Genomic DNA, 16,447 nt, shown 5'->3' on the forward strand with positions numbered 1-16,447 from the left:
GGTGCAGTGGCTCACGCCTGTAATACCAGCACTTTGGGAGGCCGAGGCAGGCAGATCACCTAAGACCAGCCTGGCCAAAATAGTGAAATCCTGTCTCTACTAAAAATACAAAAAAATTAGCCGGGTATGGTGGCAGGCGCCTGTAATCCCAGCTACTTGGGAGGCTAAGGCAGATCATTTGAACCCAGGAGGCTAAGGCAGGAGATCGTTTGAACCCAGGAGGCGGAGGTTGCAATGAGCCAAGATCGTGCCATTGCACTCCAGCCTGGGCAACAAGAGCAAAACTCTGTCTCAAAAAAAAAGAAAAAAAAAGATGAGGTAAATCTATATGTGTTGATATGGAAGCATCTCTAAGTTGTTATTACATGAAAAAAAATGAAGGTACAAGTCAATATTTAGAGTATAATCCTGTTTGTATAAATGAAAACAAATGTACATATATGTGATGTTAAATGCATACATTTTTCCCCTGAGAAATTCTTTCATAATCATCAACAGTGGTTTCCATTTGGAAAGTAGAGGTTAGATAGGGAGCAAGGAGACTTAATTTTTTTCTTTCTGTTGATATTGTTTTCAGTGTGTAAATGATACTCTTTCAATCATGCCCATTTGTAAGTAACTCGAAATTTTTTCCAACTAACATTTTTGTTCTCTTGTTTTCTTTCTTAAAATGTTCCATTTTAAAAAAATTCTGTTATTTACTTCCTAGTTTGGGAACATTTCAATGAAAATCACAATTAAGCAAATGAAATTTGAAATTTGAAATTTCAATTTAAAGGTTAGCTTTAGCATTGCCTTGGAAGATGAAGCTCATGTAAAATGAAACAAATTTGGCAATTCTATTCCCTCCCTGCCCCTATATCTGTTTTTGATGAAAAAGAGGTAGCCAGGCTAGAAAGGCACCCCATTAAATTAGGGAATGAATCAAAGGATCCATTTGAATATGTTCAAAATACATCCTTGAACTAGTTGAGAGAGAGGTTGAAAAATCTGGCAGTTAACTCACTGATCTTTGTTAGCTGTGTTTATAGCTGTGATGAGGATATCTCTGAAAATAGATTAATTTGCAGAATGCTCCATGGTAAAATGACTACTGAAGGGATTTTCAACAGGATGGTTTTTCCTTGAGCATAGTATCAGCCAAAGTTTGTGCCCGCAGAAGGGCTGACCAGCCACACTGTAGCAGTAATGGTGAACATCAGAGTGGGCATCCTAGATCCTTCAGTAGCCACACAGCATCCCCAGAGAATCCTCCTGCCGAATGTACAACCCTCCCCCGGTGTTCAGTGTGTTCAGTAAAGTGGTAAAATGATAAATTTTACTTAGAAAACAACAAACAACAGCAGTGATCTGAATACTCATTTTAGACCTGAAGTGTGTGTTGATTTTGAACAGTTGCACTGCTATATAGCTATAAACCATAGGAAAGGTGCCAGTCACTCTGAGAACCCAAGAGTTAAATGTGGGGATAACAAAGAGCATAATGTAGCGAAGATTAAACAATTCATTCTTCATTTAAATGAAAAAAAGTAGCACTCAAAGTGGTTAGTCAAGCAGCTTATTTAGCAGTTTTTTTTTTTTTTTTGAGGCAGGACTTCTCAAAGAGCCCTTGCAAAGTAATGCAGCGATTGTCACTTTAAATATGTCAAGAGTGTGGCAAACAAAAGTGAAGTCTGAAAGCTGGATACAGAGAATTTATCTCAGGGATGACACTCACTTGTAGTTCTTAGTGAAAATTACAAGATATTGGTGAAATTAAGGATATCATTAGTATCATTGGGCATGTTTTCTTTCTTTCTTCCTTTTTTTTTTTTTTTTGAGAAAGTCCCATGTTGTCTATTTCTCAGACCTTAAAGAAATGTGAGCAGTGAGTCAGTAATGTTTCCATATGACACAACTACTTCTGAGAGAGAAGAGACACTTAAAGAAATTTCTATCAAGACCTGGAAATGGCTGGGAGTGGTGGCTCATGCCTGTAATCCCAGCACTTTGGGAGGCCGAGGGGGGCAGATCACTTGAGGTCAGGAGTTCAAGACCAGCCCGGCCAATATGGCGAAACCCCATCTCTACTAAAAATACAGAAATTAGCTGGCCGTGGTGGTACACACTTGTAGTCCCAGCTACTCGGGAGGCTAAGGCAGGACAGTCGCTTGAGCCTGGGAGGTGGAGGGTGCAGTGAGCTGAGATCACATCACCGCCTCCCTGATAAAGTGAGACCCTGTCTTAAAAAAAAAAAGTACCTGGAAATATTGTACCTGCCAGCCCTCTGGCTGCATTCACCTTATGATTATTCTAATAGGGATTCTAAAGGTGTAGAAAATCTGTTGCCTTCTGACCCACGTATTTATGGGTCTGGGTTCTCAAAATGGTGTCACGCTGACTTCCAGTTTCCAGTTCTGCATGTAAATAGCTTGGAAGTTGCAGTTCTATCCTAACAACAAGTTAAAAGCTAAACAAACTGAAAAATCAACAATTCTTTTAGACTTGTAAGAGAAGTGAGGTCACAAGGCAGACTATCCCCAAAATTGGAGAGATGGCCAGGAGACAGAGAATTACAATTTACCAGGCCAGAAAATACCAACTTCTGCAGGAACCATAGCTGGGGTAGGAACACCTGAACTACAGCTGATGAATTGCTGGAGGCTAAGTGTTGGCAAATCTGAGAGTTAAAAGCTCCAGGAGGACCTAATCATAGGGGGTCCCTCACATGTTTTGAGGCTTACCTGCAGGAGCTCTCCCAGGTTCTTACGGAGAAAAATCCTGCCCCTGCTGCTGGCAGAGGAGAGGAAAAGGAACCATTTTGAAATATGTCAGGCACTCTCTTATTAACAAGGCCTGCCCTCAGGAGAAACTATTCAATCAGGACCTCACTGACCTGAGGGAAGGGCAATACCCAACTCCAGCCAGCTTTAGTCATCCTGTGCCACCTAAGGGTGAGGAGGTAGCTGAGAAACGCTTGTGAAATTCACAGTACAGATGGTCACAGATTTTCATGAGTCTATACCAGAGAGAGGTAGAGACTCATGAAAAAGACTGATACTGCAGCTGGGTGCTGTGGCTCACGCTTCTAATCCCAGCACTTCTGGAGGCTGAGGTGGGAGGATCACAGGGTCAGGAGTTTGAGACCAGCCTGGCCAACAGAGTGAAACCCCATCTCTACTAAAAATACAAAAATTAGCCGGGCGTGATGGTGGGCGCCTGTAGTCCCAGCTACTTAGGAGGCTGAGGCAGGAGAATCGCTTGAACCCAGGAGGCAGAGGGTGCAGTGGGCTGAGATTTAGAAGTAAATGGGTGGAGAAAGATATACTATGCAAATGCTAATTGGTCTAACTACACCAATTAAAAGACAGATTGTCAGAGTTAATCAAAATTGTCAGAGCATAATCTTGTATGCTGTCTACAAGATACCCACTTTTGATCTCTTGGTAAATATGGCATCATCTGCATGGAGGATCTGATTCATGAGATCTATACTGTTGGAAAATTCTTCAAAGAAGCAAATAACTTCCTGTGGCCCTTCAAATTATCCTTTCCACGAGATGGAATGAAGAAAAAGACCACCCATCTTGGAGAAGGTGGAGATGCTGGCAACAGGGGGGACCAGATCAACAGGCTTATTAGAAGAATGAACTAAGGTGTCTACCATGATTATTTTTCTAATCTGGTCAGTTAATAAACAGCACTTGCTCTCAAATTGAAAAAAAAAATAAAGCAGGAGTAGCTATATTAGTTTCAAACAGAGTAGACATCAAAGCAAGAAGTGTTATCAGGGATGAAGAGGGGCATTACATAATAAAGGGGTCAACTCTACAAGAAGATATAATTATATTTGGCAATGTGTATGTGCCTAACAACAGATCATCAAAATATGTGAGGCAATAACTGATAGAACTGCAAGGAGAAATAGATGACTGCAGTATAAATACCCTCCATCAGAAATGGACAAATACAGCAGGGAGAAAATCAGTCAGTACAGAGTTGAACTAGCACCATTTAATCAACAGGATATAATTTATGTCTATAGACTGCCTCATCCAAAAACAGCAGAATACACATTTCCTCAAGCTCACATGGAACATTCACCAAGAGAGATCACATTCTGAGCCATAAAACATACCTTAACAGGGCTGGCAGTGGTGGCTTACACCTGTAATCCCAGCAGGTTGGGAGGCCTAGGCAGGTGGATCACTTGAGGTCAGGAGTTCAAGACCAGCCGGGCCAACATGGTGAAATCCCGTATCTACTAAAAATACAAAATAATTGGCCAGGTGTAGTGGCTCACGCCGGTAATCCCAGCACTTTGGGAAGCCTAGGCAGGCAGATCATGAGGTCAAGAGATCGAGACCATCTTGGCCAACATGGTGAAACCCCGTCTCTACTAAAAATACAAAAATTAGCTGGGTATGGTGGTGCATTCCTGTAATCCCAGCTACTCGGGAGGCTGAGACAGGAGAATCTCTTCAACCAGGGAGTCAGAGGTTGCAGCGAGCTGAGGTCATGGCACTACACTCCAGCCTGGCAACAGAGCAAGACTCCATCTAAACAAATTAGCCAGGCATGGTGGCGGGTGCCTGTAATTCCAGCTACTTCAGAGGCTGAGGCAGGAGACTCACTTGGACCCAGGAAGTGGAGGTTGCAGTGAGCCGAGATCACACCACTGCACTGTAGCCTGGGTGACAGAGTAAGACTCCATCTCCAAAAAAAAAAAAAAAAACTTAACAAATTTAAAGGAATAGAAATTATACAATATCTGCTCTCAGACCACAATGGAATTAAACTACAAATCAATAACACAAAAATAACTAGAAAACCCCAAAATATGTGGAGATTAAACAACACACTTCTAAATAACACATGGATCTGTGTTATTCGAAAAAAGTCTGAAGAGAAGTGTTAAAATACTTTGAACTAAATGGAAGTGAAAACAAAATTTAACAAAATTTGTGGGATGTAGCAAAAGCAATGCTTAGAGGGAAATTTATAGTATGGAATGCATGTATTAGAAAAGAAGAAAGACCAAAAATTAATCATCTAAGTCTGCACCTTAGGAAACCAGAAAAAGAAGAGTAAATTAAATCCAAAGTAAGTGAAAGAAAAGAAATAATAAGAATTAGAGCAGAAGTCAATGAAATTGAAAACAGAAAATCAATAGAGAAAATCAAGGAACTCAAAGCTGATTCTTTGAAAAGATAATAAAATTGATAAGCCTCTATCTAGGCTAACTAAGAAAAAAGAGAGAAAACACAAATGACTAATATTAGACACAAAAGAGGGGACATCACTACAGATCCTACTGACATTAAAAAGGATAGTAAAGGAATATTCTGAATAACCCTATTTCCACAAATTTGATTACCTAGATAAAATGAACCAATTACTTGAAAGATAGAATTTTCCAAAACTGACATGAAAAGAAATAGAGTCTGAATAGGCCTATATCTATTAAATTGGATCAGTGATTATAACCTTTCAAAATAGACATTGCCAGGCCCAGATGGGTTCACAGGTGAATTCTATCAAACATTTAAGGAAGGAATTATGCCAATTCTTTACTAATCCCTTTCAGAAGATAGAGGGCAGAGGACACACCTCCTAACTCATTCTATTAGGCCAGCGTCACCACAATACCAAAACTAGACAAAGACATTACAAGAAACGAAAACTACAGGCCAATATGTCTCATGAACATAGATGTAAAAATCCTCAACAAAATGATAGCAAATTAAGTCTAACAATGTACTAAAAAATTATACATCACAACCAAGTGAGATTTATCCCAGGTATGCAATGCTGGCTCAATATTTTAAAAATCAAATAATCTATCACATCAACAGCTAAAAAAGAAAAGTCACATAATCATGTCAATAGATGCAGAAAAAGCATTTGAGAAAATTCAACACCCATTTATGAAAATAATTCTCAGGAAACTAGAAATACAGAGGAACTTCCTCAATTTGATAAAGAATATCTATAAAAAACCTACAGCTAGCATCATACTTAATGGTGAGAAACTAGAAGCTTTCCCACTAAGATCAGGAAAAAGGCAAGGATGTCCTCTCTCACCATTCCTTTTCAACATTGTAATGGAAGTTCTAGCTAATGGAACAAGACAACAAAAGAAATAAAAGGTATACTGATTGGGAAGGAAGAAAAAGAACTGCCTTGTTCACAGATAACATGATTGCCTATGTAGAAAATCCAAAAGAATCAACAAAAAATTCCTGAAACTAATAACAAATTATAGCAAGTTTGCAGGATAAAGGTTAATATACTAAAGTCGATTACTTTCCTATATGCCAGCAATGAAAAAGTGGAATTTGAATTTTAAAACACAGTACCTTTCAAAAAGCATGCCTTTCTCTCTCTTCCATTGAACAAACATTTGGCTAGAAATTGTAAGATTAGATGAAATGAATTTACTTCTCTTCCTTCTCAAACTACGTGTGTCAAAACTCATGATGATAGAAGGATTATTTGCATTATGAAATAAAATATTACTGGTAAGATCAAGCACACACACATATCTAATGACTTTAGGACGCCAAAAGATGACATACTTAGGTATAAATCTAACAAAATATGTACAAGATCTAAATGAGGAAAACAACAAACTGATGAAAGAAATCAAAAAAGAACTTGGCCGGGCATGGTGGCTCACGCCTGTAATCCCGGCACTTTGGGAGGCCAAGGTAGGTGCATCACCTGAGGTCAGGAGTTTGAGACCAGCCTGGCCAACATAGTGAAACCCCATCTCTACTAAAAAATACAAAAAATTAGCTGGGCATGGTGGCAGGTGCCTGTAATCCCAGCTACTCGGGAAGCTGAGGCAGGACAATCGCTTGAACCTGGGAGGCAGAGGTTGCACTGAGCTGAGATTGCACCATTGCACTCCAGCCTGGGCAATGAGAGTGAAACTCTGTCTCAAAAAAAAAAAAAAAAAAAAAAAAAGAAATCAAAGAAGAACTCAATAAATGAAGAGATTTCCCATGGATAGAAAGATCAATATTGTCAAGATGTCAGTTCTTCCCCATTTGATCTTTAAATTCAATGCAATCCCAATAATAATTAGAGAATGTTATTTTGTCACTATCAACAAACATTCTAAAGTTTATATGGAAAGGCAAAAACCTAGAGTAGACAACACAATGATGAAGGAGAATAGCAAAGTTAGAGGACTGACACTACCTGACTTCAAGGCCTACTTAAAAGCTACAGTAATCAACAGAGTATTATATTGGCAAAGAATAGACAAATAGATCAATGGAACAGAATAGAGAAAACAGAAATAGACATACAAAAATATAGTCAACTGAATTTTGACAAAGGAGCAAAGGCAATACAACAAAGAAAAGAGTTTTTTCAACAAATGGTGCTGGAACAACTGGATATCCACATTCAAAAAAGAAGAGGCTGGGTGTGGTGGTTCATGCCTGTAATCCTAGCACTTTGGGAGGCCGAGGCAGATGGATCACTTGAGGTCATGAGTTCAAGACCAGCATGGCCACTATAGTGAAACCCCATCTCTACTGAAAATATAAAAATTAGCCAGACGTGGTGGTGGCTGCCTGTAATCCTAGCTACTTGGGAGGCTGAGGCAGGAGAATCATTTGAACCTGGGAGGTGCAGCTTGCAGTGAGCTGAAATTACCCCACTGCACTCCAGCCTGGGTGACAGAGTGAGACTCCTTCTCCAAAATAAAAATAAAAAAGAGGAAAAGAATCTAGACACAGACCTTAAACCCTTCACAAAAATGAACTCAAAGTTGATTACAAAACTTAAATGTAAAAAGCAAGACTATACAACTTCCAGAAGGTAACATAAGAAAATCTAGACGATGTTGAGTTTAGATCCTACACCAAAGGCATGATCCATGAAAGAAATAATTAATAAATTGGATTTCTTTGGAACTAAAATTTTCTGCTCAGCAAAAGACACTGAAGAGAATGAAAACACAAGTGACTGACTGAGAATATATTTGCAAAAGATATATCTGAGAAAGAACTGTTAACCAAAATATACAAAGAACTCTGAAAACCCAGCAATAAGAAAACAACTCAATTAAAAAATTGGCCAAACTCCTTAATACACACCTCTCCAAAGAAGACATACAGATGTCAAAAAAGCATATGAAAAGACGTTTCACATCATATGTCATCAGGGAAGTGCAAATTAAGACAATGAGATACTACACAAATACGAAATGGCCCCAATCCAGAACACCGACAACATCAAAGCTGGCAAGGATGTGGAGCAACAGGAACTCTCATTCATTGCTAGTGAGAATGCAAAATGGTATAGCCACTTTGGAAGACAGTTTGGCCATTTTTAAAAAAACTAAACATACTCTTACATAAGATCCAGCAGTTGTGCTCCATAGTATTTACCCACAGGACTTGAAAGCTTACACCCATACAAAAGCCTGCACATGGATGTTTATAGCAGCTTTATTCATAATTGCCCACATTTGGAAGCAACAAAGATGTTGCTCAGTAGATGAATGGATAAACTGTGGTACATCCAGACAATGGAATATTATTCAGCACTAAAAAGAAATGAGCTATGAAGCCATAACAAGACATGGAGGAAACATAAATGCATATCACGAAGTGAAAGAAGCCAATCTGAAAAGGCCGTATATGGTATGATTTCACCTCTATGACATTCTGGAAAAGGCAAAACTATGGAGACTATAAAAAGATCAGTGGTTGTCAGGGGTTGAGGAGAGGGAGGGATAAATAGGGAGAACACAGGATTTTTAGGGCAGTGAAACCACTCGGTGATACTATAATAGTGGATACATGTCATTGCACATTCGTCAAAACCCTTGAAAGTACAACACCAAGAGTGAGGTCTAATGTAACATATGGACTTTGAGTGATAATGATTTGTCAATGTGGGTTCATCAGTTGTAACAACTGTACCTTTTTAGTGTGGGATGATGATAATGGAGGTTATGCATGTGTGGGAGCAAAGGGTATATGGAAATCTCTTTCCTTGCAATTTTGCTATGACCCTAAAACTGTTCTAAATAAAGTCAAGTATATGTATATGTATATGTGTATGTGTATGTATATGTATATGTAGTCACACCAAGAACTTAGTAGGGTTGGCTTTTTTCACATTATTTCTGTTTTCTGACATTGATGGTGTTTGGTGCAACATAACTGAATTATATATCCATACTAATACCATCCTGCCACATTCAAGCTCTTATAAGATTTGAGTGCCTGGCCGGGCACGGTGTCTCACGTCTATAATCCCAGCACTTTGGGAGGCCAAGGCAGGTGGATCACCTGAGGTCGGGAGTTCGAGACCAGCCTGACCAACATGGAGAAACCCTGTCTCTACTAAAAATACAAAATTAGTCGGACGTGGTGGTGCATGCCTGTAATCCCAGCTACTCAGGAGGCTGAGGCAGGAGAATCACTTGAACCCGGGAGGCAGAGGTTGCGGTGAGCCGAGATTGCGCCATTGCATTCCAGCCTGGGCAACAAGAGCCAAACTCAGTCTCAAAAAAAAAAAAAAAAAAAAAAAAAGATTTGAGTGCCTAATCAGCATGGATTGAAACATTAATTAGTGGGAATCAGATATTTTTTACCAGCCTCTTGTCTAGATTCTGTAAGCCTTAAAAATGAAGAACTGGCCAGGCATGTTGGCTCACACCTATAATCTCAGCACTTAGGGAAGCTGTGGTGGGAGGATTGCTTGAGCCCAAGAGTTTGAGTCTAGCCCTGGCAACATAGTGAGATCTCAACTCTACAATAATTAAAAAAAATAGCTAGGTGTGGTTGCACATGCCTATAGTCCCAGATAGAAGGCTGAGGCAGGAGGATCGCTTGAGCCTGGGAGGTTGAAGCACAGTGAGTTATGGTTGCGCCACTGCATTCCAGCCTGGGTGACAGAGCAAGACCCTGTCTCAAAAAAAAAAAAAAAAAAAAAAAAAAAAAAGAACTGAGAAGCATATGTTGGAATTAGAAATATATATATACATATATATATACCATTAGACCTAAGGAAAATGGAACCAAGTTTAGCAATGCACAGGAAAACAGTCTCCTACATAAAGCAGCTGACTATTCAAGACTTTATGAAAAAAAGCCCCCTTTCAATTATGTTAAGTAGCAAAGAATGGTAAATGCCAAGTATAGTAGGACAAATATAGATGTTACAGGTAACCAATATTCATTTCCAGAATAATGCTAAGAGTTTTTCCATGAGCACTTCATTATGGAACTCTTACATGGATTGCTCAGTATAGATAAATAAATGACTGCTTTAAGAGTTTTTTTCCCCTTTTCAGTTTTCTTTTTTCATCTCCTGTTTATATCTGTGTATGTGCAAGAGAGAGAGAGAGAGAGAGAAGCATAAAGCAAATATGCACATTTTAAAAACAGAAGGCAAACATCCACGTAATTGTCATCAGAATCAGGAAATAGGACATTGCTGGCCCCCAAGAATGCCCCGTTTAAATTGTGTTTCTGTGCTTCTATAAGACACAAGAATGACACAAGAATACCTTATTTTCCTTGGTGTTTATGATGTCAAGTGAGCACTCAAGCAGCACAGGTACATCAGGAAAATGCATATATTTCACCGTAAAATTTGTATTTACTGTTATCATCACTCTATCCACAAAAAGCTGCTTCTGCAATCAAAGTTGTGTACTAATATGGGAAAGACAGCTGCAGGGTGAAATATAGTAGTGAACTTCCATATGCCAGCGAGTGCTAGGAGGTAGATGCCTTTTTAACAAAAGCGGTATTGTTTCTTAAAATCTGATGTAAAAATAATAGGGGGTGGAGGGGATTATTCACTTCAGGTCCTAGGATTTTATAATATAACTCTTCCCTCCTTCCCTGCCAGCTCTGGATGTCTGGGTGATCTTCTCCTCCTGGCTTCTCATTTTCCTTCCTTCTTTCCCTCCCTTCCTTCACATACCTTCCTTTTTTTTTTTTCAGAGTGAGTCTTGCTCCGTTGCCCAGGCTGGAGTCCAGTGGCACGATCTTGACTCACTGCAACCCCCGCCTCCCAGGTTCAAGTGATTCTTGTGCCTCAGCTTCCCAAGTAGCTGGGATTACAGGTGCCCACCACCATGCCTGGCTAATTGTTGTATGTTTAGTAGAGACAGAGTTTCGCCATGTTGGTCAAGCGGATCTCGAACTTCTGACCTCAAGCAATCCACCTGCCTCGGCCTCCCAAAGTGTTGGGATTACAGGCATTAAGCCTCTCCTGTCTATTTTAACCAGTTCCTGACATTCTCATATCATACCTTTGGGCTAATGTCTCTAGACCCAGGGGCAATGGAGCCACCCAGGTTGTTTGCAACAATTTCCTGATGGAAATAGTGTTAGATGTGAGGCCCCTCTTTCTTGGAAGACCCTTGCTTGAGCTCCTTGAGGAAGTCCTGCCTTTCTTAAAAGCCTCCCTCAAATCTCATCATCTTTGTCATCTTGAGGTCACCCAGTTGGATTTAATCTCTTCCTACCCCCATATCTTCAATCTGTCTTTTAGCACTGATGACAGTGGTTTATGTTAGGATTGTTTCTGTAGGTGCCTCTCACTCCTGCTGGTCAGGGACCGTAGCTCTTTTAACCACTGTATTCCCTACTACTAGTGCTGTGCTTTACCCCAGAGCAGGCTCACTAAATGGATGAATTGATTTGTTGAATCTAGAATATTTAAAGTGTGATCACTGCTGGACATAGTGGCTGACATCTGTAATCCTAGCACTTTGGGAGGCCAAACTGGGTGGATTGCTTGAGCTCAGGCGTTTGAGACCAGCCTGGGCAACATAGCGAGACTTTGTCTCTATTAAAACCAAGAAAATTAGCCAGGTATGGTGGTGTGCATCTGTGGTCCCAGCTATTTGGGAGACTGAGGTGGGAGGATCACTTGAGCCTGGGACGTCGAGGCTTCAGTGAGCTGTGATCATGCCACTGCACTCCACCATGGGCAACAGAGCGAGACTTTGTCTCTAAATAAATAAATAAAAATAAGATGTGATCAGGTCAGGTACAGTGGCTCACACCTGTAATCCCAGCACTTTGGGAGGCTGAGGCAGGAGGATTGCTTGAGCCCAGGAGTTCAAGACCAGCCTGGGCAACATAGTGAGATCCTGTCTCTGCAAAAAATAAAAAAGTAGCTGGGTGCAATGGCACACACCTGAAGTCTCAGCTACTTGGGATGTGGAGGTGGGAGGAGCACTTGAGCCCAGGAGTTTGAGGCTGCAGTGAATTATGTTCATGCCATTGCACTCCAGCCTGGATAACAGAGAATCTATCTCAAAAAAAGAAAAAAAAATGTGGCTGGGCGCGGTGGTTCATGCCTGTAATCCCAGCACTTTGGGAGGCTGAGGCAGGTGGATCACTTGAGGCCGGGAGTTCAAGACCAGCTTGGCCAACATGGTGAAACCCCGTCTCTACTAAAAATACAAAAATTAGCTGGGCGTGGTGGTGTGCACCTGTAATCCCAGCTACTCGGGAGGGTGAGGCAGAGAATTGCTTGAACCGGGGAGGTGGAGGCTGCAGTGAGCCGAAATCACACCACTGCACTCCAGCCTGGGTGACAGAGTGAGACTCCATCTCAAAAAAAAGAAAAAATGTAATCAATTTGACATTTTCCTATGCAGCATCTCAGGCATGTTGTCTATAAAATTCACCATGAAGACCGAATATATGTTAAATGTTTTGAAGCTCCACCTTTGGAAATGTACCTTTTCCTTTTCCACTATTAAAGAAGGAATTATCCAATGTTGTATGGTCATAAAATAAAAGATTACGAATGACAGATAACGAAGTGAGTTTACAACCTCTATTAATCTATTGGTGTCCTTTGCCATTCTGTGCAGTCAGTTCAGCTTTCTCCGGGGCAATACAACGTGCTTCCTGCACCAGTTCCCAAATATGCTTCCAGGTAATTATATACTTATTAAATACACTGCCTTTCTGTTTACATACCTACATGCCAATACTCCTGGCTTTTAAACCTCATTTATGCACCTCATATGCAGATTAACATTTTAAAATATTTAATGAAAGGTAGGGAATAAGTTAACAAAGATCTTTAAAAAATAGATTTAGAAAATCACTTTTCTTTTTTATTTTAAAATATAGGAGCTGTGTATTTCGCTCAACAGTTCAAAGATTCCCAACAACCTATTTTATTCCCGTAAGTATAATGTAGACAGTTAACTCATGATGAATTTGGTGTTTAAAATATGCTGTGCTTTCTGGAGTGGAGCAAGACGGCCAAATAGAACCCTCCAGTGATCCTTCCCCCTAGCAGGAACACCAAACTGAACAATTATCCACACAAGAAAACACCTCTATAAGAACCAAAAAGCAGGTGTGGGATCGCAATACCAGGTTTTAACATTGTATCAAGGAAAGAGGTACTGAAGAGGGTAGGGCAGAAAATACAGTCTTGAATTGTTGACACTACCCTTCCCCATCCCCTGGCAGCAGCCATGTGGCATAAACAGAGAATCTGCCCTTGGGGAAGAGGGAATGCTGTGATGGTGGGACTTTGCACAGGACCACAGTGCTGCCTGTCACAGGGAAAGCAACACAGGACAGAATTCAGCTAGTGCCCGTGGAGGGAGCATTTAGACTAGCCAGCCAGGAATTGCCCATCCCAGCTGTTCGATATTGAGTTCCAGCTCTCCCTACCACTGTGGGCTGAAGTGCTCTGAGGTCCTAAATAAGCTTGAAAGGCAGGCTAGGCCACAAGGACTGCCATTCCTGGGCAAGTTCGGGTGCTCTGCTGGGCTCAGAGGCAGTGGACTTAGGGTACACAAGACCTAGTGAGACACCAGCTGGGGCAGCCAAGGCAGTGCTTGTAGCAGCCATCCCCCAGCCCCAGGCAGCACAGCTTGCAGCTTCAAGAGAGAGGCCTTTTGCTTGAGAGGAGGAGAGGGGAAACTAAAGAGGACTTGTCTTGCAATCTGGATACTAGCTCAGCCACAGCAGAATAGGGCACCTCAGGCAGAGTCCTGAGGCCCCCATACCAGGCCCTAGCACCCAGACAACATTTCTAGACACGTCTCTGGCTGGAAGAGAATCCACTGCCTTAAAGAGAAGGACCCAGTTCTGGCAAGATTCATCACCTACTGACGAAAGAGCCCTTGGGCTTTGAATAAACCCCAGCAGTGGCCAGACAACACTCACTGCAGGCCTTAGCCAGACAGTGCTGTGCTGCTTCAGGTGTGAGCTAGCACTTTCCCAGCTCCAGTGGTCACAGGGAGAGACTCCTGCTTGAGGAAAGGAGAGGGAGGAGTAAAGGGGATTTTGTCTTGCAGCTTGGGTACCAGTTCGGCCACAGTGAAGTAGAGCACCAAGCAGGATCCTGGGGTTCCCAATTGCAGGCCTTGGCTCCTGGATGGCATTTCTGGACTCCCACTGGGCCAGAGGGGAGCCCACTGCCCTGAAGGGAGAGACCCAGGCCTGGCAGCATTCCCCACAAGCTGACTGAAGAGCCTTGAGTGAACATTAGTGGTATCCAGGCAGTACTTGCTACAGGCCTGGGTGGTTGTGGCCATAGAGAGATTCCTTCTGCTTGAGGAGAGGGGAGGGAAGAGTGGAAGAACTTTGTCTTCTGGCTTGGGTGCCAGCTTAGCTGCAGTAGAATGGAATATCAGATAAATTCCTAAGTTTCCTGACTCCAGGCCCTGGCTCCCAGATGGCATTTCTGATCTGCACTGGGCCCAGGGGGCAGCATGCTGCCTTGAAGGGAAGAGCCTTTGGGCCTTGAGTGAACATGGGCAGTAGCTAGGCAGTAGTTAACTGCAGGCCTTGGGTGAGACCCAGTACCATGCTGGCTTTGGCTCTGACCCAGTGCAGTCCCAGCGATATTGGCCATAGAGGTGCTTGTGTCACCCCTCCCTCAGCTTTAGGCATCTCAGCACAAAGAAAGACTTCGTTTGTTTGGGGGAAGGGAAGGGAAGAGAACCAGTCTCTGCCTGGTAATCCAGGGAACTCTCTCAGATCTTATCCAAGACTACCAAGGCAGTACCTCTACAAGTCTACCAGAATCACAGCAATTACTAGGCTTGGGGTGCCCTCTAATGCAGACACAGCTACAGTGACCAAAGACAGATTACAGCGCTTAATTCCCTTTGAATACTTGGAAAGCCTTTCCAAGAAGGACAGGTACAAACAAGACCAGCTGCGAAGACTACAATAAACACCTAACTCTACAATGCCCAGACGTCGGCAAACATATACAAGTATCAAGACCGTCTAGTAAAACACAACCTCACCAATTGAACTAAATAAAGCACCAGTGACCAATCCCAGAGTGACACAGATATGTGATCTTTCAGACAGAGACCTCAAAATAGCTGTTTTGACAAAGTGCAACAAAATTTAAGATGACACAGAGAAAGAATTCAGAATTCTATCAGATAAATTTAGCAAACAAATCAAAATAATTTTAAAAAATCAAGCAGATACTCTGGAGCTGAAAAATTCAATTGACGTACTGAAGAATACATAGGAGTCTCCCAATAGCAGAACTGATCAAACAGAAGAAAAAATTTGTGAGCTTGGATGGGGTGCAGTGGCTCATGCCTGTAATCCCAGCACTTTGGGAGGCTGAGGCGGGCAGACGGCTTGAGGCCAGGAATTCAAGACCAGTCTGGCCAACATGGCAAAAGCTTGTCTCTACTAAAAATACAAAAATTATCTGGGTGTGGTAGTGCACACCTGTAATCCCAGCTACGTGAGAGACTGAGGCATGAGAATCGCTTGAACCTGGGAGGTGGAGCTTGCAGTGAGCCAAGATTGTGCTGCTGCACTCCAGCCTGGGTGACAGAGTGAGACTCTGTCTCAAAAAAAAAAAAAAAAGAATTAGTGAGCTTGAAGACAAGCTATTTGAAGATACAGTCAAAGGAGACAAAAGAAAAAAGAATGAAGCATGCTTACAAAATCTATAAAATAGCCTCAAAACGGCAAATCTAAAAGTTATTGGCCTTAGAGAGAGAGAGAGATTGAAGTAGAAAGTTTATTCAAAGGGATAATAACAGGGACTGTTACAAACCTAGAGAAAAATAGAAGTATTGAAGTACAAGAAGGTTATAGAACACTAAGCATATTTAACCCAAATAAGACCACCTCAAGACACTTAATAATCAAACTCCCAAAAATCAAGGACAAAGAAAGGATCCTAAAGCACAAGAGGAAAGAAGTAAATAACATACAATGGAGCACCAATACATCTGGCAGCAGACTTCTCAGTGGAAACCTTACAGACCAGGGGTGAGTGGCATGACATATTTAAAGTGCCCAAAGAAAAAAACTTATCCTGGAATAGTATATTCAGTAAAAAATCCTTAAAATGTGAAGGACAAATACTTTCCCAGACAACCAAAGCTAAGGCATTTCAACACCAGACCTGTCCTACAAGAAATGCTAAAAGGAGTTCTTCACATTCTGAAAAGAAAGGACATTAA

At 41.5% G+C, this 16,447-nt stretch overlaps 1 protein-coding gene across 1 annotated transcript in view; it reads left to right on the forward strand.

The window, feature by feature from the left end:
• Positions 1-16,447, forward strand: part of STPG4 (sperm-tail PG-rich repeat containing 4) — a 61,118-nt gene that overhangs the window by 12,603 nt on the left and 32,068 nt on the right. The window contains exons 4-5 of the mRNA XM_030800698.1: positions 12,848-12,912; positions 13,113-13,167. Of these exons, the coding sequence (XP_030656558.1) occupies positions 12,848-12,912; positions 13,113-13,167 (120 nt within the window). The remainder of the gene's footprint in view (positions 1-12,847; positions 12,913-13,112; positions 13,168-16,447) is intronic.

The sequence above is a fragment of the Nomascus leucogenys genome, chromosome 19 (assembly GCF_006542625.1).
Source record: "Nomascus leucogenys isolate Asia chromosome 19, Asia_NLE_v1, whole genome shotgun sequence".
NCBI classification, from domain to species: Eukaryota; Metazoa; Chordata; class Mammalia; order Primates; family Hylobatidae; genus Nomascus; species Nomascus leucogenys.